Raw genomic sequence first — 27,518 nt, forward strand, 5'->3', positions numbered from 1 at the left:
AATAATTATGTTAGCTTCTATAATGTTCTAAAATAGGTACACGATTATAACCACGTTAATAAAGTTTGTAAGAAACCAAACCGTTTGTAAATCGGTTGAAAATTGTTGAAAATTGAGCAAGTTATGGTTATTAAAAAGTACATGTTATGGGTGAGCAGCTGACTGGCAAGATGGTGCGGACGTTCTAGACGCCGCCGTAGATATCTGGGTGCATCCGAATAATACTATTTCTGCACAGTGTACAGCAACCTTTTCAACATGCAGTGCCAGTTTGACATTTTGTCGTTAATGAGTGTGCCTTAAGCAACAATATATACTATACTACTTGACCGTTGTAGTACGTTCTACAGCTATGCGTAGAACGTCTCCGAACACCACCGGATGTTTGGAGATTACGTATTTCCCCTCTGTGCACTGAACAGCAGATGCCGGCAAAATTAAAGTCACCTGCGATAATTTACCGATTTTGTATTTGCCGTTGTATACTGTTGGCGGTAGTACGCATTCGGAAACCTTTGGACTACTACACAATGCGTTCTGAGCGCGCTATACTTGTGACGTACTACAGATGCTGATGATTATATAGCAGTCAAGTATGAGTATTCGGATGCAGCCTGCTTGTGTATATATATATAGATGATTTGCAACGGCGTCAGCAACTAACATCTATGGCCAACGTTGCCAGATTGGGACAACATATTTCCCGCCCAATCTGGCAATACTGTCTAAAAGCAGAGAATGTCTAATATGAGACGGGCTCTGCAAGGCACTTGTATGTGTCGTCATCAATCTGCGCCGGGTGGAAAACGTGTGCAGTGGAGTAAAAAAAAAAAAGAGAAAGGCTGAAGTGTGTTTCCACGTGAAGAAGTGGAGACATGGCGGCGCTACAAGAACCAGAAATCCAGTTCGCTCAAAGATTGGCTTCCAACGAGAAGCCGATTCGATCCAAGGCCATAAAGAAGCTGAGGAAATATATCATCGTCAGGTCCCATAAGAGTAAAGGTAGGTCACCTGCGTGGATCATGTTAGCTCTGCCAAGCTAACCAGCGCTCACGCACGTCATAGACAATGTGTAACTGTATGGAACTAGGGGTATTTTATGTAGGCTAATAGAAAATACAAACGTAACTGACACGTATCTAATATAGGCGAAGCAGAACGCATGGTGGTAATTTTTTGGGTGATTGTCGGAGGCTAAGGTAGCAGCGACGCTGCTCGTCCACATGGGATTAATCGCATGTGGCGGCCTTGGCATTCTTTTATAAATTGATAATATGAATAGTATGGTTCACTTCTCTGGACGTTCGTCATCTTCTGTATCCTAGAAGGTACGACGCGCATCGGGATTGCGTTATGATGCTGTTGGCTCTGAACCGTTACCGTACCACAAAGTAATGTGTGGAGTCCTCCTGCATAGAGATGTCATGCCATCTGTGCAAGTTGCTTGTATAGCTGTTTGATGTTGCGGTAACGCATTGAGATGCGCATACCTTCAAAAGCGCCTAGATCGTGAGCACCAGGTGATGTGATCAACGGTTGAACTGGTTTTTTTTTTTTAGTTCAGCAAGTCACTTGATGCTAAGATGGATCCCAATGTTGATGGTGATTATTTCATGTGCCAATTTCTTGAACATGTGTTTTTTTTTCCCCGTCCTGTCTGCAGGTGGGTTTAGCAGTGAGGAGCTACTGAAGCTATGGAAGGGGCTGTTCTACTGCCTGTGGATGCAGGATAAACCACTCCTACAGGTACAAGCGGAGCTCTTGCTGTCTGAACTCAAAAGGATCAATGACAACTCAGATTTGTCCAAGTTAATCACCCCCTTTAAGATAATTTTTCAATGACTATGAATACATTTGATGTATTTGTGTCTAATGATGCATATTTTTCAACGCCCCCATTTATTTTTATATTGGTCATGTATTGAGGCACTCTTTGGGTCCCTACTGTAGTTCCTGTAAATTAAAATGAAATAAATAGGAACACAGACAAAGTAGTACTTGGATTGACACTCAAGAGTTTGACGTAATGAAAAGGGACAAGTCCCAACTCATCTTTTAGAAACTTATAAAATTAAATATTACTAATCTTTGCTTATTTGGTTGAACCCTAGGAGGAGCTTTCAAATCAGATCTCAAGTCTGTTTCACTGCTTCCAAAGCGCAGATGGCCGTAAGTTGCATTCATTTAAATTCATAAGCCATTAAATGTCTGTTAAATCTGTCAAATCATTTAGGATATGTTGTAATAGTTTTGTGGTTGTATGATTGGACTGTCAGAGAAACTCTAAAACGTTGTGGAAATGGGTTATAAGATGTTTTAAACTTAACTTAAACGTATTACACTATCCGCACTCACTAAGTGTGCTAATTTTCAGATATCAGCGTTGTTCCAAATTGAATACTCCATGGTTCACTAACCGGAAATTACGATCACGGCTGCTGCCGCGGCTCCTCCCCTCCAATAAACATCCCGCTTTGAACGGTGAACTCTTTACGCCTAGCAGCTATAAAAAGCTATAAAAGCTACAAAATGAATATTAATGCAGGCTATGTGGAAAATGCGCAGATTCTGGCTCGGCCTGGCTCCGCCCTCTTCCGCTACGTAGCTAAGATGGCTGCCGTTGAGTGCGAAAAGCTTACATCGCTCCACAGTTCGCGATTTGACCGTTTTGAGTACACCATCCGGGTCCTTTCAGTACACTTATTTTCGCCCGATCTGAATTGGAACGCCCTACGTACTCAAACTAAGGCTAGTAAGTACGGATAGTATGGATATTGGAACATAGCACAGGTGTATTTAGGTTCTCGGTGGTGTAGCACCACATTATCATCCACTTTAGGTGTTAGCTTACCCTCTTTTACATCATGAACAAGTCTGTTTTTGGTCTCTGCGTGGACCTTATGTTAGGTGTATTTAAGTGCCACTCATGCCTTGGAAAGTATCTACTTTATTGTCAACATCTTCTGTAGTGGACAAGTGACTGAAATGGTTTAACTCCTCTTCAATTGTATCCAGAGTTTTTGTACCTGGAAGCCTTCCTGCAGACTGTCAAAAGAGAATGGACTGGCATCGACAGGTTACGAATGGACAAGTTCTACCAAGTAAGTATGGGCTCAATGCAACTGTTTCATTCCATTCCTTTTTGGGTATTCTAAGCCTTCAAGGCCAAACATTGTTCAGGCTTGCTTTGAAATGTTCCGTTTTGAGGCGATGTGTTAAGTTAGGTTGATTGTGATGAACGGCTTGACATTCTCAAAATCATCTAACAATATCTACTCTACTAATTACTGAGCAAAGGACATTGTTTGCCAGATGAAGTGACAGTTTCTGTGAGATGCTTGTTATTTAACACCATCCTTCCTTTTGTCTTTGGCAGCTGGTGCGTTTTGTATTCAGGCAGACGTTTGAGATGCTGAAGAAGAGGGAGTGGGAGGCCAGGTATGTTTTTTTATTTATTTTTTATATATATTAATGTCCCATCAATGGATGCACAATGAACGACTTAATACCAAAATGTTAGGGCAGTCACGGCTAGATGTTCCAGAGGATCATCCCGGCTCTGATAAATGCATGCAGCTCTGTGAGGATTAGTGTTGTCCCTGCTTCTTGTTGTAGAGGTTGGCAGATGTGCTTGGTGTAGAAGTGTAAATCCAGTTGATGGGTTGAGAACTGTTATTTAAAGAACATGCACCACTGGTAGCCTGGCTAGTGACGGTGTTCTCCGCTACGGTTCCTCAGCTTGGTCAACAGATTTTTGGAGATGCTGACCTCCCAGGTGCTTCAGGGCAATGGCACAGCACCTTCTGGCCTGCAGTACCACATCCTGGACCTCTACCTGACGGAGCTGGCACGGGTCGGCTCAGACGAGGTAAACGCGCTAACACAAAGAGAAGAAAGAGAAAGAGTAGCAACTAGGGTGTTGGATTCCAAGGCAAAGAATGCTACTTGCTGGGCATGTAACAGCATCAAATTTGACACCAGTATTACTGCCTTTTAAACACTGGTATCACTTGTATTCACCGCTTGGGGCTCATAAAACAAGGTAGGGATAATCAGGGTTTCCGCGGGGTTGTTAAAGGTATTAAAAGGTAGTAAATGAAATTAGCCCAAATTAAGGCCATTAAAAATTATTAAAAAGTAATAAACGTCATCTGACGAGGTATTACATTTCCAACAAGGCCTATGAGTTTTTCAATTGGTGTTATTCAGGCCTATCTCCTAAAATTTCTAAAACTTGTGTGAATTTATTTTTATGTTGCGATTAGGACCTGAGAGATATCAATGATGTCACGTGGTGCGTGCGCTGAAACAAACTGGCTGGCTTGTTCAGACCAAAGATTTGCGTCGCAACTCCTTGCGTCTCCTTTTGACGAGACGGGCTGCGACGTTCTAAAACTGGGCAGTTCACACTGCTGCAACGGGCGGAGACGTCAGGTGGTTTATACCCACTTCGTGAGTTCGCTTCTGTTAGTTCAAAGTAATTTGAAAGAATGGGGAAATGCTAATTTTCGGACCTCTGGCTGGAGGAATCGATCTTTAAAGAATGATTGCAAAAATAAAATTTGTTTGACCGGTTGCCACGGTTATCCCTGTGTGGTTAATTTGCAGTTGCGGTGTTAATTAGCAATGTTGTCAGCTTACTGTTACATTAAACTGTAATCAGAAAACGCGGTTATATGCTATAGAGTCTATAGACCCTATAGTATCTGTGGTATAAAGGCTGGGACGATTTTCAAATTATAAATGTAACGTTGGCTCTCTAGCTCAGCTGACTAAAATACCTCCCAAGTCGTAGCTAAGGTCCGTCCTATTTATGTGAAAAACTTTACATATGGATTGTAAAACACATGAAAATATAAATGAATGATCTTAATTCCTTTTCATTGGCAAGTGACCGGTATAAGCGGGATAATGCCCTTTGAGGTGTCAAAAAGCTGTTTGATCGATCGTAATTAAAGGGGTCTACTTTTTGAGGGAGATTAACTCAAACAGAGTATACATTTAATAAGCATGCAATAAGAAAAAGCATGATCAGTGAAGTATTTGAATTGTTTTATTATGTTGGCAAGCAAGAAGTAGAATAAATGGGATAATCAGTCTTATTAAAACGGTTTGTGCAACCAACCGCACAACAAGACATGATTGCGGCTCTTGTCGCTCGTCTCTTTCTGCCTATGACAGGCTTGTAGAGCGGGGAGCGACGTAGACTGATAATCCCTGTATAGAAAGTAAAAACTGGTGTGAATTTGCGCTACGGTATGGATTTTGACGTGACCGGTAGACAGCCGCGTTTACATGGACACTTCTGATCCGATTAGAAGTGGAAGAACAGCTCAATCAGAATAAAAAATTATCATATATACGGCTCAATCGGAATACAATTCCGTCGTAAATTCAACTCAAGAATTTCTGTATAAACCCTGATAATTGTATAGGATAAAGCTTTGTGTGGATGTATGGAGCTTGGCAGAGGAAGCGGTTGATATCAATGGCTCCATCCGAGAATACAGAATTGGTTGTCAATGTTGCAGCTCTACATTGAGTATATCCAGTACGAGTATATTTTATACTCGTTTTCTGTACAAATTGACAGTATGGATGGTGTGAAGTTGATGCCGCCTTTGAATTAATTGACTTATTTTCATTTTATTGCTGCCTTGAAAAGTAGCTAAACCAAATCATTAGGTGCGTTTCCATCCCCCTAATTTAATGCGAACTTTGAAGTATCGAATCAGTAAACGGTGATGGAAACACCAAAATTCGCATCAAAATCCTCTAATTTGCAAAAAAGTTTATCCGCTCGCTTGAGGTGGTTTTTGAGAAATGCGAAACGGAGTAAATTCGCAAAATGGGCGATGGAAACACATTTTGCGAATCAGCTGTGACGTAGCGAACTTTGAACACAGGCTGACAGTCTTTCCGATTTCCGAATAACGACCGGCCATAGCAACCCTGCCGACATCAATGTGTAACGTCATCACCCTATTCCGCTCCAACCACTTGATGGAAACGCATCTAATTCGAATTACTTTTTTGCGAACTTTCTAAAGATTTGCATCACCTTTTTAGATGGAAACGCAGCTACTGATTAAGCAAGCTTGTCCAGAAGACGGGCATTGGTTTAATTATTTAAAAATAGAATAGGCATTGACATTGGCCAATTGTCTGCCTGCCACAACACATCTTTGTCCACATGCCTGCAGGCTGTCATCGTTTTCATTTGCTTCAACTTTATATGACTTGAGTGAAATGGCTATGAAATGACTTATGTGAAATGTGGACATTTTCGCACCGAGTAATGCACTCGTGTCAACACCGGTATAAACTAGGTCAACCGCCATCTTCTCCGTCAACTCTCCTCACACTCGGTGACAGCGTTTTATAACGTCCTATATATAGTAGTATAATCTAATATCACGGCCAAAAGCTCTGTGCGCCTCCGGATGGCCGTAGCGCGGGGAGCTCTCGTAGGGATTGGGCTTTGTGGGGTTTGTTTACTGGCATTGATATGGTTACCGGTCTTGTAAGGAAGCGTGCCAATTCTCTTCCGCACAGAGCAGAATTATGGCCTATTTGACAATTTTTTATTTTCTTGATTATAATTACATTAATTTTTACAGATTATTATTTTTCTATTACTGGAAAAAATAACTCGGTGTTGCCGGTGTGCAACACAGAGTAGTCGGTGTTGGCCTCAATACCGGTAATACCGTATATCACGGCAACCCTACTGTCTAGCCTTGCACTTTGTGGTTTCGAAGACTATTTTTTTTGTGTCTCGACCCTGAACGTCCATTCGGTTTTGTATTGACTCGAACCTCTTTGGTCTCAAAAACAAATATACCCATCCTGTCACAGCGATGGCGTTATGTTGTTTATTAGTAGTGTTTTACGCTTGTGCATGTTGCATAAAATATGCAACAGCGAACCCTGGTGTCACACTTTATGATGGTAACAGAATACAATGTCACACCGGTCTGCCAAAATATTGTCCTATATGGTACCGGTCCGTGGTGTAAAAAAAGGTTTGGAACCGCTGACGTATCATACTGACGGAAGATACCGGGACACACCGTGTGCTGGTTTCAATCCACCGATGGCTCAGCATCCTTGAGCAAGATGTCAAACGCTCATAAATTATTCCCATCTGTATTCGCAAAGTTACTTTGGATAAAATCATCTCCTTTTATCTATCTGGAGAGTCCAATTCTCTCTGCTTATTAAATCCCTTATAGAGGAATTACTCGTCTTCCCTCCCCAACCACTGCTCTCTTTTAAGTTGTCAAAGGAGAATCAAAAGAAGAGGTTGACTCGACCCAAACTGTGACCACAGCTCTCACCTACCTGCCGACTAACGGCCCCCCTCTAACAGCCCTCTTCTGTTTGCTCGCATGTCCTCGCTTCCCTCTGCCAGTCAGACCGGACACTCATTTCCCAAATAGTTTTCATCCCCTTTTCTCTAGTCGTTGTACCTGTGAGTTGCTGATAAACCAAAGTCATGTGTGGATGTGTGATATAGAATATTGTACACAGAATCCATTCCCTTTACCAAATAGCTCATTTGGTTTGGTGTGTGGTCGGGCACCAAAATCCTTTATTATTTCCTTACTCTAATATTCTTTATTTTTTATCTATACAATTACAAAACTTCGGGGCTTGGAAATGAATAAAGACAAGTAATTCCCAAATTATACAAATTCTCCACAAATGTTTATGATCTGTGATAGGGTAACTGGCTAGTTTCATGTTACCATTGTCCCCTTGTATGGAGCTAATTGCACTGCTTTGATTCAAATGTTAGCCTTCTTAGGCCACCGCCTATATATCCACTACACTATGACCTTCATGTAGCATCATCTGGTAAACTCGGCTTACTATCACTGTGGTGTAATAATTACTTATACCGTAATAATGACTCGGGAGGGAATTCCACTTGAACTCAGGCGGAAATTAATAGCGTGGACCTCCTCCTGTTCTCTCCTCTCTGCAGCTCAGTGCCGAGCAAAATCTCACCCTCATCATTCCCTACTGCAAAATTGTGGCCAAAACCAAGGAGTAAGTTTTTACCATTTATTAAATGTGCTTGACTTCCTGTTTACGTTGAAATGTCTTATTCTTGTTTCTTCTTTCACTCTTGGTGAAAGAAGAAACAAGAATAAGATAACTTTGATAATTGTAACTCCTGGTCAGTTATTGCTGGCTTTTCTTTATGATAATCCTATATGTTTCTCTTTTCCTGGTCAGTCACACCCTGTGTATCGGTAACTGTAACTTCCTCTCCTCAGTAACAACAAGTTTAACTTTCTTGTCAGTCTCATGTCAAAAAATCAGAATTTTATGATCCTGAAATTAATAGTGTGGCCGTATGAATGTAATCAATAGTTCTGGTGCTACCTTTCTTTCTTTTTTCTGTTGACCTCAGTGTTACGACCCCTACTCCTTAAGGGAGGGGAAAGGGAAGTAACGCACACAACCCGGTGGATTGGGATTGTAATTAGTGCTTTATTATAACCCGCCAAAGGAATAGAAAGTAACAATCATCAGAAAAGGGCCGCTAGGTGCTGTCAAAGCAAAGAAACAAATATAACCAAAAGAGAACTCCTTAAAATAAAATGGAGCTACCTGTCTAATAACTAAATACGAATGGTCCTAAAACAAACCCTAACTGGCTACTCTAGCATAACGAAAACAGAAATACAATTGATCAGCACCCCCTAAATCTAGTGTGGCTAAACAGTGACAAACCTAAATGAGAGTGCAAATGAACAACATCAGTACAGAGGGATTCTTCTTACCTGGCCCAAATCTGTGAACACACAATTGCAAACTCTTGCTCTCAACCGAATGCGACTACACGCCTTGATTCCCTACAGGTGTCTGCCCTCGCTTGTAAGGCGCATCAGGCTTTTATACGCCTCCACGGCGCCGTCGCGCTCTGGTTGGCTGGGCCCCGCACCTCACAGCCGCTAGGGCTAATCCGGGGACGGAAGGATCCGCCCACTTGAGCTGCTTTGGGGAAAAAACAGGAGGGGTAGCGCATGGCGAGGGAGGGTTGACAATGCGGACGGCTCACGGCCGTAACATCAGTCTCTAGGTTTGCTAGTTGGTACACTCAGTATCTGCCTTGTTCAATTGACACATAATTAGAATAGTAATAATATTATTTTGAGTTGGTTTTATCAGTGCATCAAATTAGCCTCACTGAAAACCATTGCATATTTGTATGGGTACTGAGCATTAAGGCCAGAGCTGTGAATGGACCCCACGTTCTCTGTTTTAAAGCCTGTGTTCCCTTCTCAGCAACACCCTGTTCAAGGCCATCTGCAACAGCATCTTCAGCACCATCATTGACCAGGCTCCCTTCGCCATCGAGGACCTGTTCAGGGAGATGAAGTCCGCTGAGCACTCGGACTCCGACTCTGGTCATGCCGACCAAGATGATGAGGAGGAGGAAGAGAAGATCAAGGGCCAACCTGTTGGAAAGAAATCCAAAGAGAAACCAAAGGGGAAACGGCTCAATGGTAAGCCCGGGTGATCCAAGTTTTCTCACAATTGTCACAGATCTGTGGTAGTAGCAAATATTCAAACTGATCTCACCCTTCTCGCCTCGGCCTACCTGCATTTGAAATGCTTCACGTCAAGCCTGATGAATAATAAAGTCTACACGCACATCAGCCGCGATGCGAATATGCATTATATTCATACTTTATTCATACTCAACCTAGTGAAGACGAGCTTATGCTCCATCCAATGTATTTGGAGGATTAAATTATTAATGTTAAATACAGTAGCGAATGGCTGTTTGTTGATGAGGGAGATTATGATAAGTGGGTATGTTTTAGAGAAATTAGTTTACCTGGTCAATAACCTAAACTAGGCCATCACCCTTTTCATAGAAAGTTGGTATCTCAAACTAAACTGTACAGCTGCACACCTTCATGTTATCAAAAGCAACTTATGTTCACGTACAGTAGTGCAATGCTAATCTTGAGTCAGTGCTCTCCATCAGCATGGAGGACGCAGCTTATGATATTAACGTCATCGAGAGGCGGCGTTAATATAATATTCCTTTGAGCCTATTTACTTTGCAATAAAGAACTGTTGCTCGTGCCCAGTCTAGCAGGGGGGTGAGGGGGGGCTTTTGTTCAGTTCAGCTGTGCGCTGGGTGGAACTGAAAGAAATGGCATACCGTTAGACCGTATATGTAAGACTCTTACCGTGCATCGAGTTCTTACCTCCTGTGTTGATAACTGGTTTCTCTGTAGGAACTAAATCAAAGGTAGACGACGAGGAGGAGGAGGAGGATGATGGTCAGTCGTCGGAGATCTCGGACACGGAGCTTCCCGACGATGAAGGATCAGAACCTGTGCTGCAGGTTAGGACGCTGATGCACGAACACACGCTCACCACCGTGAAGCACTCGGCACACTCCCACCACCACCCTAAGCGCAAACACACCCTAGTGTACAATAGGGCTGTCACTTTTTATTCGAAGTTCGAATATTAGTTCGAAGGTGGGGTGAAAAGTTGGCATTCGAAGTGTAATTCTCCATTCGAACTGTGTGCTGCCGTCTTAAAATGGTCTGAAGAACTTCAGACCATTTTAAGTAGTCTGCTTTCGATCCAGCAGAGGGCGCGCTAACATTTTATATCAGTTTGACCTGTTGCCGACCCTCTTGGCCTGGCTATCTGTATCGAATGTTGAATCAACATTCGGTACAGATAGGCCAAGAGGGCTTTGAAACAAAACGTAACTGAAGAGAACGCGAACCGAGATACGGCTATTAAAAAAACTGCTACTAAAAATGGAGAATTGCGAGGAGTACAGTGCTGAGCGGACCATAACGACACCATCACATTTAAAAAGCAGCGTATGGAAGCATTTTGGCTTTTACACCGTGGGTGGAAAAGTCACAAACAAAGACAAGGCCGTTTGTCGTCTTTGTAAAAGAGAGCTGTCGTACTTATCGACAACATCAAATTTGCGCACTCATCTGCTAGCTTACCACCGAAATGTAGCAGGTAAATTTTCTAAATAAAACACAATACTCAGCTCATGTAGCCTATCACAACTTCACATCAACATTATTACGTCATGACAGGTGGCACCAGGTCAGCAGTCAATCAATCAAGGGGTCTCCGAGGGTCGGCAACATGGACGACAAGAGACTCATTGTCGAAGTTCAGCAACATGAAGTCATTTATGTATCAAATCATCCTTTTTATAAAGACAATTGCCGGAAGGACAAAGCGTGGCATTTAATTGCAGTCGTTTTGGGAGTGGAAGGTGGGTACATTAGGTTTAGGATTATCGCGTGATCTCGTGTTCTCGCGTGAATACGGCTGGCTCGCAAGGCAGCGCTGCGCTGCCGTAACGCGCCCGGTGGAAATGCAAGCAGGGAAGAGTCGCAGCCGTTCCGTGCCGTGGCCGTAACGCGTGCGGTGGAATCCCGGCGTAAGGGTGCATCCGAATACTAAGGATATACTATTTCTGTTCAGTGTCTACTACTTGACCGTTAATGTAGTACGTTCTACAGCTATGCGTAGAACGCCTCCGAACACCACCGAAACGCCACCGGGTGTTTGGAGATGACGTATTTCAACTCTGTGCGCTGAACATCAGATGCCGGCAAAACGACGCGTTTTGGTTTTTTTCACCGCGTCGTTCTTCTTCTTCGGTTACCAGACTCCGGCTGAATTGTGGGATAGTGTAGTGACCTACCGTTGTATCCTGTTGAGGTAGTAGGCATTCGGAAACTTTTTGCCTACTACACAATGCGTACTGAGCATTCGAACGCGCTATATTTGTGACGCAATACAAAATGCCTACTATATAGCAGTCAAGTATGAGTGTCCGGATGCAGCCTAACTAAACAGGCAGTTTTGAAGGCTTTGTTTACTCGGAAAGCTTTTCTTTTTTAAGACGTTGATTGCAAAATAATGAGTTAATAAATTAGTATCTTATGTAATGGGCCCCGAACGGTTTCCCTCTGGACTATTACTGACCGCCTTGGCATGCTTGGCTGCGTCATACATTGTTACCCGTTCAGTGTTTCCCCTACCATTGTTCAGGCCTGGCGGCCCGCCAGGCCAACGAGCGCCCCCGCCAGGCCAACAACCGGCCAAAAAAATGAATTTTTTTTTTTTTGTCTTATTTTTTTATTTTTATTATTATTAGCCATAATATCATAACCATCCAAGCTCACCACCAGCTATCTCAATATGTATTGGTGCTTTATGCTCCTGTACATGAAATTAGTTTACATTAAATCAACTTTGTTTTTAGAAAAACACTGTTCAGTGTTTCCCACACATTGACGAGACTATGGCCATGATAATTTTTTTTTTTTATCATTGATTTTTTCCTTATTGCCCAGACGAAGTTTGAAGACATACGTTACTTTAAACTGAGTCCATACGGCCCATCGCGATGCTCGTTGGCTCGTCTGATGTGACCAACTTTACATTGATCTCAGCCATATCTGCATCCAACTCGGACCATGAGCATTCTGAAACCCTTTGACTTCCTCAGAACAGAACTGGGGTTATATTTAGGCTACCGGGTAGAGTGGGGTGCACTGTGGCCGATTAGTTATAATATAATTGCCTTAAAAGTCCCATGGCATGAAAATCTCACTTTATTAGGCTTTCTAACATAAATGAGTTCCCCTAGCTTGCCTATGGTCCCCCAGTGGCTAAAACTTGCATTCGGTGTAAAAAGAGCACTAGGTGCTCTGCTCGCCTTTGGAAAAACGGAAGCTCAAGCGCGCTGATTTGGAATGTGGTCCCATATTAGGGCTGTCAATCCTCCCCTCAAATCATATTCGAATTTCTAATGCTTCTTATGTTGAATATTCAAATAATATTCGAATATTTTAATGTTTATATTTAATGAATATTTTAATGTTTTTGTTTTTTTTAATTATATCATTATATACACCGATACCATCTTATTATTAGGCCTACGTCCCGCGTCCACTAGAGGGCGCGTCAACCAAATCTTTTATGTAACATTTGCAACAAGTTTTACCAAATCAATACAAAACTTATATAAATAGGTAAGATATAACGCCAGAAATATTCAAGCAATGATGTTTAATGAAGAAGCTGATGTTCAATCATTCAAATACACACACACACTGCTATTTTAAGTCTCAAAAAGACAATTCTTTGACCGTGGCTCTTCCTCAGCCGCTAACTGTTCTGCGTACTCCGAGTAATGCACTGAATGGAGGTGTGCACTGTGGCAGGTGGATTTAAAAAATCTACCAGCCACTCATCTTTTTTACCAGCCACTTTTTATACGCTATATATATTTTTTTAATAAATGCATACATTTTGAACAATATAATGGTAACAATAGATAAGAAAAGTGTTTTTCATACACATCTTTTTTCCATCAGAAGTGATTTTTACTGTAAGTAGGTTCTACCAAGGAACTGAGTTGAAAACGTTACACTCTTACCGATAAACAATACACAGGTATCTGCCATGTTAAGTAACAAATTGACATATTAACAATCAAACAACATGCATGGCTACGCCATCATAAGTCAATTCGTTTTTTTATATTTACATGTGACAAAATACAAATTTGTCCACAGACATGGTTACAAACGTATGATAGTAAGCATTATTGGCCCTTAACACTAATATTCAGAAAAAACACTTTCTTTCTGTTCAATAGTCTAGAGATAGAACTTTATCTATCACCTGTAGGAGAAATTTGTTAATGTTTGTCCTAGGGATGGGCGTGAGGAATCGATTACTCGAGTACTCCTCGTTACAAATGAAATCGGTTGGTGGACAGGCAAACTCGATGTTTGCATATACACACAAACAAAGTTTTCTGAAGCAAATGTATCAATTTTCTGTCGGCGCCACTAACGCATGACGTGGGCACTAAGAAAATTAAATGCATCCATTTCCATGGCGCGTTCCGTGCCGTGTGCAGGCACGCCAGAATTCAAAAAGTTAAGAGATGGCGGTTAAAGCAAACCGCAGCGAAGAATTGAAATACTTTAAAGAAATAGGAGATCATAAGGTGAAATGTAAAATATGCCAAGCGAAATCGAGCTACCAGAAAGTACTATGCGGCAACATATGCTCCTGAAACACAACGGTGAGTTCGGGAAAGCAGACCCGCAGCAACAGTGAAAGTGTGTCGGCTATTTTCACCGCCGCAAGACGCAGCTGTAATCCCGGGCGTGTAGAGAAGTTCACAACGCTGAGTATTTCCATAGTCCATTTGCTGGCGTTTTATTTGCAGCTTTAAGCATTTATTTGCAATGGTTAGGCTACTTGTTTCGTTTTTTTTAAACTGTTACAGGCCTTGGTTCGACGTGATTTAAATTGTGAGACGCATATTTATTTTTGTAAGGAAAATGTGTTTTGAACGTTTGCAAAAATAAATAATGAATACTCTGATAACTCTGACTGTTTTGATGGAGAATAAGCATTACATGTTTGGTTGGTAATATTGCCGTTCATCATCAGGCCTATTCCTGCTGCAGATGCGTTGCATTCTAAAAATAGATTTGATTTAACGAGTACTCGATTGATCCTCGAGGAATTCCTTCGATCACTCGAGTTTGGAATTTACTACTCGTGCCCATCCCTAGTTTGTCCCTATAAAACAATAATGGTAAATAATTTTTATTTTCAAAATCCGATGGCACTGATTTACTTCCATACACTTCTCCTTCGTCATGCTTAACTGATCACACCTCTCTCTCGTCGGTTACACAAATCTTACCATGGACACTTCCAGAACCCCTCTCAAATTTCAGCCAGCCAGACAATTCACGTCACAGTCGCGTCTGTCAATTTATGAATGGAATTCTGAACGTGTCCCGCCGCCGAAATAGCCTGGCTATAGCCATGCTGCCTTGCGCGCGATTTCAATTCGCGCTGCGAGGCAGGCTGGATTCCATGGATCCGATTTTCGCCAAATGAGAAGGAAGGCTCTATTTTACTTTATATGCATCAAATAGGACTAGCACTATGTGGTATTCACTCTAAAACATGAAATGTACTTGAGGAGGAAGGTTTTATTCACTCGGACTTGGTATTATCCAAAGTGTCATCTTTCTTCTGGTACCAAGATTATATATTCTAGCCATTGTAGTTGGTGAGATGATGAACTAATTATGTTCAGAAAGGGGCCTTGTGTGAAGAGGTTCAATGCAAAGAAACCATTTCATGACCCTCAGTTAGACTGTTACATGTGCCATTTTGAATTCAAAAGCATGTCGTGATCTTAATCGATACGGTTTAAAATTCTCCATAATTATTGTGATACTTTTTCACCCAGATCCTACCGTCCATTATTCACTCATCGTGAGGACCTGCTTGAGAGCAGTTTCTCTGTGATTTTCGGGGGGATGTCTATCATCCTCGGGGTAAAGACTGATTTTTGGGCCTTATGCAATGTGTCTCTCTCTGTTTCAGTTTGACTACGCTGCCCTGGCAGACAAGCTGTTTGAGTTTGCAAGTCGAGGAAACTCCCCGAGCCACAACAGGCAAAGACTTTACAAAATTATCAAAATGTAAGTAGAAGAGCAAACTGCTTCTCATTAAACACCAAGTGGTCAGATAATACCAAACATCTTTTTAAAAAGGTAGATTCAAGTCAACGCCTGCAATTAACTTTGGAGTTGACCAATGTTCCACATAATCATTGATGACGGAATTATCCATTAATTCATCTCTTGTTTTTTGTTGATGCCAGACTGCGGGACCTGAGTGAAGGTGAGTTTCCCGGAGAGTGTGTGCGTGTGGAATTCATGTTTCTTTTCCGCTGCCGTCTTACCCCCTCTAACTTTGCTCCTCTCACACTCACTCCCCCCTCCAATGTGTTTATGTCTCTCATACGGTTCTATCGCTCTCTTGCTGGCTCTCCCTCCCTCCAGGGGTCTTTCCTCAGGACGATTACCCTGAGGAGGTCTCCACAGATGAGGACGATGAAATGTTCGGCAGTAGGAAGAAGTTGAAGAGGAAGAGTCGTAGGCAGGAGGATGAAGAAGAAGAAGAGGAGGAGGTCCCCACAGCGAAAAAGAAGAAAAAGAGCGGTAATTATGTTTTCGCATTTGGAACGTCAATGAAAATAGCGAGGGGTTTGGTAAGCTCTGCACCCAGAACACTAAGGCTGGACAGGTTGCCTTCAGCTAGGATGGCCAGCAGGTGCTGTCGAGGTGAAGGCCTGAGAATACGGAGGAACTATACGCTAAGATGATTTATAACGAGCTTCGCAATTCTTGTATCTTTTTTATTTTTTTTGGGCTCAAAACAAAGAAGCAGTAGCCTGACTGCTATGTTCAAGGCAGTATGTTTGTATGTTCATCATTTAATTGCATTAGAGGCTTTTTTTTTGTATCGTCCTGTTTTGATCAGTATATGCCAATGTTGTTATCAATAAAAAAACATTTGCACAAGGCAAGCCGATGCACTTATCCATGTTGATAAGAGCATTAAAATGAGAAATTAATGGGACATAGAAATCAAGGGATATTTAGAATAGAAAAAACATTTGAGATTAATCGCGATTAATCGTGCATTAACTATGACATTAATGCGATTAAGCGCGATTAAATATTTTAATCGCTTGACAGCACTAGTAAAAATAAATGGGGGCAATGTTATAGTTTTGCGGTTGCTGTAAACTGACCACAGCTTTTATTCCAGGGAAGAAAACGGAGTCCATCAACGGAGAGAACAATCAGAACTCTGTGAAGGACGATGTGGAACCCACTAAGAAGAAGAGGAAGAAGAAGAAAAAGAAGGCGGGCGGCGATGCAGTTGAGGCCGCCGGGATTGAGGCGAAGGTGGCCGCCGGGGTTGAGACGAAGGTTGCCGCCGGGGTTGAGGCGAAGGTGGCCGCCGGGGTTGAGGCGAAGGTGGCCGCCGGGGTTGAGGCGAAGGTGGCCGCCGGGGTTGAGGCGAAGGTGGCCCAGGTGGCAACACAGGCCGTCAAAGAAGACCCATTAGAACAGTCTCCAGCTCCGGTGGAAGCAGCTGACCAATTGGATCCTCCGGCTACAGGGGACGGCGACAGCGAATCTGTAAAAACCTCGTCCCAAAGAGGGAAGAAGAGGAAAAAGTCTATCACTGCTGTGGAGCCAAAGAGCCAAGCAGGGGAGCAATTGCTACCACCAGCAGCAGCAGCTCCCAAGGAGGGAGAAGGCGGTGTGGGGACCGACGAGCCAGGGTGCGCCCCTGCTGTTGAACCAACCACCTTGACCCACAAGAATGAGGACATTCTTGTTGTCGTGGCTGTTGCTGAGGAAGCGGAGGCCACACCCATCCCGCTCGTTGAGACGGCGGTAGACTTGACAGCCGACATGGTTGAAACTAAGCCGCCGAAAAAGGTGAATAAACGTCGATCACGCAAATCCCTGACGACGCACACCCCGATGGAGGAAGCCCAGACAGAAACCGCTGAAACCACGATCCTGGAGGCTCCCGCGGAGACACCGGCCAAGAAGGCCGTGGAGACACCGGCCAAGAAGGCCGTGGAGACACCGGCCAAGAAGGCCGCGGAGACACCGGCCAAGAAGGCCGCGGAGACACCGGCCAAGAAGGCCGCGGAGACACCGGCCAAGAAGGCCGCGGAGACACCGGCCAAGAAGGCCGCGGAGACACCGGTGACACCGGCCGCGGTGACACCGGCCAAGAAGGCTGCGGTGACACCGGTGACACTGGCCGCGGTGACACCGGCCAAGAAGGCTGAGGTGACACCGGTGACACCGGCCAAGAAGGCTGCGGTGACACCGGCCAAGAAGGCTGCGGTGACACCGGCCACATCGGCCAAGAAGGCCGCGGTGACACCGGCCAAGAAGAAGCAGAAGCAGAAGATATCAGCAGTAGGGGTCGAAGGTCAGGCGGAGAGTGAGGCTGTCGGCGACCCAAAGCAACCCACAAAAGACTTGGTGACTCCAAAAAAGATCAAGAAAAACGCCAGCAAACAGGAAGCAGAATCTCCCGCCGATGACATCATTGATGTCATCACGCCGGCACCAAAGAGGAAGAAGAAGGTAAAGGCCTGCGTGAAAAAGGAGGCCTCTGAACCGACGGCAGCCGAACCCAGCCCGGACCAAATGGCACCACTGGTCGCAGCAGCAACGACGGCCTCAAAGAAGAAACTGAAGAAGGAGAGAGCACCAGCCGAGGAAGTCGTAGAGGTCCAGGAGACTCCTGCGACCCCTCTGTCCCAGAAGAAGAAGAGGAAGATCCCGGTGACGTTTGAGTTTGAGGCGGACGAGGTGGAGGTGGAGGCGGCCGGGAGCCTTAACGGCCTTGCCAGCAAGAAGAAGAGCAAGCTGCAGAATGTAATTATAACTCGTTACTCGTCGTTATTGCTTTGGCCTTAAGTCAGTAGAATATGAAGCATTGCTTGTTTCGTTATAATTACACTCTTTGTAATGGTCACATGTGAAGCAAGTTTACATTTGAATGCCAGCAATCAAATGCTGTGTCCAACAAAAATGCTCTCTGCCGTCTGTAAGACAGTTCAATTTTAGTTTTGCACATCAAGGTTTTTGTAATGCATTTATATAGACATGGATGAACTATGTGTTTATTCATGGTTGTTGTCTCCAGGGTGCTGTGGAGACTCCCTCGACCCCTCTGAGCTCCACCAAGTCCCCCGGGAAGAAGCCCAAGAGCCCAGGCAAGGCACTCATCAGCTTCCAGAAGAAGACCATCATCCCCGCGCCCCTCTTCTTTAAGACCAAGGGGACCCCCGGCATGCCGCGCTCCAAGGTACAGCCCACAGGAGACATAAAGGAAAACTGCACACTAATTTCACACACAGATCATTGATCGCCCACGCGTTCCACGTGTGAAGACCGTCCAGTGTTAACACTTGGCACCTTAAAATCACCTACACCTTTTTTTAAACTTTAGGATTTTTGGAATTGAATGCTTAAGAAATGTATACTGCTTTTACACCAGCTACATGAGCGTGCTAAGCTTATAATTGGAATGTAGAATGCACCGATAATGTTCGGTCTTTCTTTTAAATGACTCAATTCCACAGAAGCCCCAGACTCCAAAATCAGAGGCCAAGAAGGTGACCTTTGGCCTCAAGAACAACAAGACAGCAGGTAAAACAGGAGGACCTGATGGAGGATTCTTGACACATTAGACTTCAATAACGTTGGTTTCTTTAATGGGTTTTTAGTAGGGCTGTAACGATACGCGTATCGAAACCGAAATCGCGACACTCAAAGCCACAAACCTGTCTCGCGGTGTGAGAAGGCAGAAGCGCGATATGCCCTTTCTAACTCTCCGGTCAAATTGTCCGATTGAAATGTGCTAATAATTTGTCTAAATAATAGTCTGCTGACAGCGCGCCCTCCTATCGATGCCGTAAGTATGCAACGAGATGCCCTCTCTGTGATGACAGCTCTCCGGAGAGCTGTCATCACAGAGGATTGCATTTCTCACAGCCGTCGATGTCCTCATATGCGACATTTATCCAGAGTGGGCCAAGCGTGAAAAAAATTGCCTGTGATCCTGTCTCTATTTTGTGTGATTTGACTGGCAGTTTGTCTCTTATAGGTCAGAATGAAGCGGCCACCGATTATTGACAGGATGGGTACTTTATTCTACCGGACTCGTTCGCTTCTTCACTAGACACGCGCGCTACCGCTCGCTCTCCTCGCTCGCTCTCCTCGCTCGTCCACTCACTCGCTGACGTCACTCACACACGGATACGCACACTGCCATTCTCGCGCACACACATATGCTGCTCGTAACACTATGCCCCGTTATTGCGACGTTCATGTTAGACGTTCATGTTTTTCCCCATCTATTGAAAGTTAGGCTATTAAACATGTTGCATTCTATACTGCCTGATTATGTCATTATTTAAGCTACATAGCCTAATAAGAAGCGCTAATAAGGATATTTGACTAAACCAACCAAACAGCAAAAAGCATCCTCCAACTGCAATCTTAGGTTATTTCTTTATTAATTTAGCTATACTTTAATAGTATTCTTTCTGTTCTCCCTGTTCAAATCTGTTCAGTATTCCAAATTATTTGCTATTAAATGTTACATTAAGTTAATTGGTATATAAGTGTTGTTTGAATAAAATGCTTTTTAAATTTAAAAAAATCATGGGATGTATCGAACCGTGGGTCAAAAATCGTGATACAAACTGAATCATGAGTTTGTATCGTTACAGCCCTAGTTTTTAGACTTTTCAACTATGCATAGTGCTCACGTATGTAGGCAGGGAATGTGTAACTTATGTCACTGCTGACATCCATGCCAATGTCACTGCTGATGTCAAGACCCCTCTTCTCTCCCCGCCGCAGAGTTCAGGAAGTCAGACCGCAGCCTGCTGCTGAGCCCGGAGGGGCCGTCGCGAGTGCCTTTCGACCCCACACAGAAACCCAAGTTTGGGGTGTTGAAGAGTCCAGCTCCAACGTCTCCGATGGTCTTCAGGAAGACCCCCAAACCCAGCAAGAAATCCCCCAACGGTACCCCCAACCGGAGACCCACGGCCGACGACTTTTTCTAGGCTGTTGTACGGATGTTTCTCTGTTCCCGGTGTATACATTCTAAACGATAGAAAAATTGTGTATTAAGATGACCTTGTTAACGTTTATAATGTCCTATGCCTACATTTTAATAAAGCATTTATGTTCTGTTTTATTGAACCTTTTTCTGTCCCTTTTTTATTTTGTCACACACGAACTAAGTTAGCCATTATTAAAAAAAAAAAGGAACAAACACTGAAATAACTTTTCTCTCTGCATTCCCATTTTTATTCCTGTTTGGCTGTTCTAGCCTGGGAGCCATATGAATCTGCTAACCCATTTCTATTGGCGCTGGCCTCGTACAATTACGACAGATTCCACGATAACAGGAATGTCACCTCTGTGGTTACCCCTCTGTTGCCCCTTAGATGCCCTTTTGAAAATCGTCTGGCCACTGTCCTTGGTGCTCTGCACTCCGCCTGTTCCATTGTTTTCACTCCCCCACCCTAACTCGGCTAGGGATGGGTACTGAACCCCGGCATTTATCTACCAGTTCACCAACTTTGACAACCCTGAGTTGTTTGACTTCATTGAAGTGAGTGTTTTGCCACTATTAACTACCAGTATAGAATCGAGACCCTGGGCAAGTATTAGCTCACAAAGTAAATGACCTGTACGTTTCTGAGTGTGCTTACATTGATGTTCATCACAGCGGCCTGCTCCCGTCACAGGAACCTAGAATCAATATGTTCAGAGTTTGTTCAGAATATTGAGCACGAAATCGCGTGATACTCGGTTGAATGTGGACACGCATTTTGAGGCCTTTTCAGATGGAGCTGCTTTGACTGGTCGAATTCAACACTACAGTTAAGTATGGAGAGTAGTCAATCTTTAGTATCTAGCTACCAGCCGCCACATCAGCTTCCTGAATACCAGCAGTAGCCCACTATCTACTAGCAGCAGCCTCCAGATACTTTCAAAACGATTTCAAAGCATTTCAGAAACTTTCAAATGCATATTTTAATGCTTTCTAATTCAGAGATATAAAAAGTTGTATTGCTCTTCAAGTGGTCATATGGAGCACAAAATTCTAACTAAGGTACAAGAGCTTTCGATGTACAGGCCTACTGCTCCACCACTAGCGGCATCCTTCACCACTAGCTGGAGGCTTGTAGGCCTCTAGCTGGAGGCTTGTAGGCCTCTAGCTGGAGGCTTGTAGGCCTCTAGCTGGAGGCTTGTAGGCCTCTAATAGACTCCTAGAACTCTAGCTGGAGGCGTGTAGGCCTCTAATAGGAGACTCCTAGAACTCTAGCTGGGGGCTTATTAAGATTATATATTTTTCTAATTAAAACACCCTCTATTTGACAGCCCGAACATTCAGACACCGGTCCGTGCGAAGGATTGCCTTCGCAATCAAGGATGAGGGGTGGACGGGCAGCCACCCCAGTCCTGAGGACATTGTCAAGTGGAAGCCTGCCCAGAAGCAGTAGGTGGAGTCCGACCTGTGCCTCACGGCGAAGGGGGACGAGGCAGTGGTGATCAGGCCTGGCCATTCAGGACGTGGTGGCAGCAAAGGAAATGGTGTGTACACATTTATTTTGATCAGGGGAGTATTAATGTAGCATTCAAAACAGGGTCATTCTTTTTGTTTTGTATTTTTTTTAGATTTATTTTTGACTGCTTTTAATTTGCAACTCAAACTTGGATTTGCCTCATTTAGTATATTAAATATTTGTGGGCTTGCCATCAGCTGAAGTATTACTTTTGAATTACTGTTATAGTATAAGTGGGTATTTCAGATGGGTCATACTCATTCCTTTGTTTCATGCTAGCATGATCCTAAATACTTAGTTCACACAGCAAGTCAAAGCTCTGAGTCTGCCCTTTACAACAAGCCACAGTGTTCAACACCACCACAAACCGTCTGGTTAACAGAAGCAAACTAATAAGTCCTCTCTTATCTTTGAAATCTCTAGCTAATCCTATCCTGATTACATTCCTTGATATAAAAGTCCCTCACTGAATGGCCAAGCTGGTTTAAGTTTATTGTCCCGTAGCACATTTTCAATCTGTCAGATTTGTTATGTCATGCCATCAGCGCTTTCACTAAGGACAGGAAGGAGGAGCTTTGCGCAGTAAAGAGGCGGCCGTTGAGAAATTACACCACTTGGATTTTGTAGTCACACACACATGTGCACGAAACCCTGAAACCACCGAGCCCCTCCACATTACAAAGCCCAACTTAACCCTGGTTCCTACGGGACAAGAAAGAATTACTACTGGTTTGACACTTCCAAAGTGGCGCAGATGCAAGTTGCTCAGGTGAAAGTGATGAGGTCTCCTCCTCTTGGGTTGAAGTTAACAGAGTTAACAAAGAGCTGAAGAGCCAGGGCACTTACTTCCCACATATATTCCTTATGTAAAACAAGAACATGATGTGAAATATATAAAATCTGATCCTTTGTTTCTATGAATATTGCATCACATTTGGAAATCAAAGCCCCATCCTCACTGATCATAATCCCTTGGTGTACCTGAAATCGATGCGTTACACCAATCAAAGGCTGATGCGTTGGAGCATTTTCATGCATGCCTTCAACGTCGTTATTAAGCACATTCGAGGCAAGGATAACGTGGTAGGAGATGCGTTGTCGCGCTTGTAAGTCAGTGTCTGAGATTGTTGTTTTTTTTGTTTTCTGTTTTCTTTCAGTTTGTTTGGGGAAAAAAATAAAATCAAACTAAAGGAAAACACTAGCCCTCCCCCTTACCCTTAAGCTACCTTTAGAACTGGTATTGGGACATGGCTCCACGGCACGTGAACGCGCAACAGCGAGGGCTAGGGCTGAGATTTTCCTTGGAGCAAAGGAATGAGATTCATGGAGGTATTACGCACCTCCCCTTTTTCTTGTTCCACCCGCTCTCTTCTCCTCTGTCTCGCAGGTGTTCCTGATTCGTGGGGTGGAGCTACGACTACTATCCCTACTTAAGGCGTGGCCTGTGCTCCCGAACGGGGGGGGTGTCTCATTCTGGCATCTTCACGTTGACCTGAGCTGCCTTTGAATCCTGCATTGAGGACTGCTATCTAGGAGTTTTTCGTATTTGTTTTCTGTAGCGGAGGATGGGAACTGAAGGGAGGAAGTTCTGGCTTCGACGGCCCAATGCGTGGCTTGCCCAGGCTTCGTCCACCCCTTTTGTTTCTTTAATCAGTTCCCCTTTTGTTGGAAGTTTTTGGAAATAAAAGTCACCATCATTGTAAACGGTAACTTTGGTCTGTGTATTCTTAATACGTTGCGGGCCGCCGGATTGCGAGCCGCGTTGTAAGGGTGGCCGGAACATCCCGCACACGCAGGACTCGGAGGCTTCCCCGAGCCCTCGGTTAGGGTAGGTTCAACCTCAGACTGCATGGTCTCCGCTTTACGCTTATGCCCAGCGGCTGTTTGGTGACAGGTCAGCTTGGACACGTGGATTGCAGCTAGTGTGGGTACTAGCGGCTAGTGTGGGTACTAGCGGCTAGTGTGGGTACTAGCGGCTAGTGTGGGTACTAGCGGCTAGTGTGGGTACTAGCGGCTAGTGTGGGTACTAGCGGCTAGTGTGGGTACTAGCGGCTAGTGTGGGTACTAGCGGCTAGTGTGGGTACTAGCGGCTAGTGTGGGTACTAGCGGCTAGTGTGGGTACTAGCAGCTAGTGTGGGTACTAGCAGCTAGTGTGGGTACTAGCAGCTAGTGTGGGTACTAGCAGCTAGTGTGGGTACTAGCAGCTAGTGTGGGTACTAGCAGCTACTGTTTGGTGACAGTCTAGCTTTTACCCTCACAGAGGTCAGGGGCCGTATTCACAAAGCATTTTATCTTACCGCTAGGAGTGCTCCTAACTCGCGCTAAAACATTTTACGTAGGAGTTTTTTTTTTTAAAGTTATTCACAAAGCCGCTGAGACCTACTCTTACTAAGGATAAATCACAAAGAGTGAACTAAGAGTGACGCGCCGTTGCTATGGATTACGTCAATTCTCGTGCACGAGTTTAGAAGCGGTCAGTTCGGTGATTGGTTGTTCAGACGAGCCCACTGAATCACCGAAAAACAAGGAAATAGCCTAGGCTAGAAATGAATTCCTATTAAGTAGTTATAGTGCAGTTAGCAGAATACACGCATGAATTTTGTGCAGACCACGATAATGACGTTGTAGCCTACACGTTCAAGAGAGAGAGAAAGCAAACAATAAAAATACGTAAAATCTAAAAGAAAATAAATGTTACGAACTACCCAAGTGTTGACTGATTTGTGCCAAGGTGTTTACCTAAAATGTGTTTTCAAAGTGATCCCTAAATGCCTGTCCACTTGGTTCCACACGGCCAAATTCCTTGTAATGTTGATCGCCATCATCATCATCATCATCATCGTCTGGCTGTGGAATGTTCCTCCGCTTGCAAAGGTTGTGTAGAATGGCACATACAGTGATTACTGTGCTTGCCCGTGAGGCGTATTTCGCCGTGGAGGACATGAAACCGACGTTTCATCTGGCCTCCACAACATTTCGTGTATGTTTGTGTGCTCGCAAAGAGCCAATACGATGTGTTTTACGCATAGGACTAAGCGTAATCTGCGTAATCACTTACATGTTGCACTTTAACTGTGCTCCCGGTTGTGGATTAAGGTAGGGTGTCTAGAGCCACGTCTTGCATGGATAGTCACTGTCACCCAGCAAGTGACACCCAACTGGTACATCTCAAAAAGCTGCCTCAGACCGCTCACCATTAAAATGCGCGAATCATGGGTAGCTGAAGATCCAGGCCACTTTGCAACAACATCCAGTAGGCTATGTTAAAAATTTGCATCAAAAACAACCTGCGTGTTGATGGAATGCACTTTCTTCCTATTGACGAACACGTCCTCGTCTTTTGATGGCGCAATTATTTTTATTTTTTATAAGTTATATATATTTTTTTATAACTTATAATTTTTATAACATTTTATTTCGGGACTAATCGGATTATTCCTGTTAGTCGGGGATGTTATTGCATCGCGCATTAACTCCACAATAAGTTGAATACCCTAACATTTCGTCTCGCAGGCATTTTAAGATTCTTTGTGAATAGGTCTTACTGAGTTAGGAGTCCTCTTGAGGACTTTTAAGCTCTCCTAGACTTAGGTGCTACTTTTAGTCCTAAAATACTTTGTGAATTGCTCTTAGTGAAATAAGTTAGGAGTCCTAAATTTAAGAGTGACACGCCCATTATTTTTTAGGAGTTACTCCTAAATTCGCCAGTTAGGACCTACTTTTAGCCCTAAGATCCTTTGTGAATACGGCCCCAGATGTAATAATAATAATAATAAATGAAATTTATATAGCGCTTAATATGGTACTCTAAGACGCTTTACATATTGGCCTATCAGAACTATGTAAGACAGACTAGGAATAAAAGAAAAACAGAGGTTAAACATGAAGAATAAGGTGGGAGTTAGGTGGGGAAGGCTAGTGTGAAAAGGTATGTTTTGAGGGCAGATTTGAAAGAAGTGATGGTTGGAGACTTTGATGTGGGAGGGGAGTGAATTCCAAAGGGCGGGGGCAGCAACTGAGAAGGCCCGATCACCCCAAGTCCGTCGCTCAGTCCGTGGAACTTGTAGCAGGTTGGCAGAATTGGACCTGAGGAATCGGGAGGGGGCGTGGTGATGGAGGAGGTCGGCAAGGTAGGGGGGGGCTATGTAGCGATGTAGGCTAGCGTTCGGTGACCGAGGGGTTAGCTCGCTCTGGGAACAATATGCTAGGCCGTCTACAACTTCTGTCTGAGAGGTGCTTCTAGGAGTGAGAAGAGGTTGAAGACTGAAGAGATGACTTGACGACGGGACTTATGTAGTAGGAGGGAGTCCCTCCTCTGCAGGCAGATGTCACGTCTGTTGGCCAGTCACGACTGGCGTAGTTTAAAATTGCTTCTGGGGGACAGCGCGAGGGGCGTGTCCCAAAGTGAGATACCGAGCGAATATTGAAAGAAAACTGCGCAGGGCAACATCAAGGAGGATTTGCTTCCGCATCATGGGAGCCTAGCCACGCCCTAGTTCATGACGTACGGGATGCAGAAATTTTCATTGTTTTCTAGCATTGTTAGCATTGTAGCATCATAAGCGAGAGGTCTGAGCGATCGCAATGGCATTGTTTACCGACCATGGAAGTATAAGATTACTTCATAATATGAAAGATTGCCTCATATAACACCAACAACATAGTAATATGTAGGCCTAGAAAAAAATACTGTTCAATGTTATTGCTTAAGAAACAGATTCCCTCCAACTATTTACAAAAAATGGAATCAATAATTGATTTACAAATAAATGGTTACATATCGATCAGCAACAAGGTTGGAGTAGCCTACCACACAAATAATTGTAATACACCAACATTGTTAGCTGTCACACAGCTAAACAAGCAAATGAAAAATTAAATACTAACCCAACTGAAATGCTTGTTAGGCTATTAACAATAGCTGTGTTTCCATCTAAAAGGTGATGCGAATCTTTAGAAAGTTTGCAAAAATTAATTCGAATTAGGTGCGTTTCCTTCAAGTGGTTGGAGCGGAATAGGGTGACGTTACACGTTGATGTCGGCAGGGTTGCTATGGCCGGTCGTTATGCGGAAATCGGAGAGTCTGTCAGTCCTGTGTGTTCAAAGTTCGCTATGTCACAGCTGATTCGCAAAATGTGTTTCCATCTCCCATTTGCGAATTTACTCTGTTTCGCATTTCTCAAAAGCCACCTCAAGCGAGCGGATAAACTTTTTTGCGAATTAGAGGATTTTGATGCGAATTTTGGTGTTTCCATCACCGTTTACTGATTCGATTCTTCAAAGTTTGCATTAAATTAGGGGGATGGAAACGCACCTAGAATTATGAAAATGATACCGTAATGCACACGTTCTTTGTCTTTGGATCTTTTGAATAAATGGATCAATACATGGTGCATCGAAGTGATCGCAAGCAGAGGAACGTGAGAGTCAGTAGCTGCGTTTCCATCTATAGGTGATGCAAATCTATAGAAAGTTCACA

General features: G+C 43.8%; 1 protein-coding gene across 1 annotated transcript; it reads left to right on the forward strand.

Annotated features, from left to right (window-relative positions):
- Window positions 1–450: 450 nt before the first annotated feature.
- LOC130373017 (ribosomal RNA processing protein 1 homolog B-like) lies at window positions 451–20,741 on the forward strand. Its single transcript, XM_056579220.1, has 16 exons — window positions 451–1,002; window positions 1,664–1,746; window positions 2,112–2,169; window positions 3,016–3,101; window positions 3,377–3,438; window positions 3,739–3,868; window positions 7,991–8,055; window positions 9,301–9,521; window positions 10,266–10,375; window positions 15,451–15,548; window positions 15,731–15,750; window positions 15,912–16,070; window positions 16,684–18,326; window positions 18,598–18,759; window positions 19,037–19,103; window positions 20,322–20,741. Exons 1-16 carry the CDS (start codon window positions 876–878, stop codon window positions 20,525–20,527), a joined length of 3,297 nt encoding a protein of 1,098 aa, XP_056435195.1. The 5' UTR covers window positions 451–875; the 3' UTR covers window positions 20,528–20,741.
- The last annotated feature ends 6,777 nt before the right edge of the window (window positions 20,742–27,518 follow it).

Source organism: Gadus chalcogrammus, chromosome 20 (assembly GCF_026213295.1).
Source record: "Gadus chalcogrammus isolate NIFS_2021 chromosome 20, NIFS_Gcha_1.0, whole genome shotgun sequence".
Classification (NCBI taxonomy): Eukaryota; Metazoa; Chordata; class Actinopteri; order Gadiformes; family Gadidae; genus Gadus; species Gadus chalcogrammus.

Coding starts and splice junctions, on each gene's coding strand:
- LOC130373017 (XM_056579220.1), top strand. CDS start 876: ATGGCGGCGCTACAAGAACCAGAAATCCAGTTCGCTCAAAGATTGGCT. Junction 15,751..15,911: donor ACTGCGGGACCTGAGTGAAG/GTGAGTTTCCCG, acceptor CCCTCCCTCCAG/GGGTCTTTCCTCAGGACGAT. Junction 18,760..19,036: donor CCGGCATGCCGCGCTCCAAG/GTACAGCCCACA, acceptor TCAATTCCACAG/AAGCCCCAGACTCCAAAATC.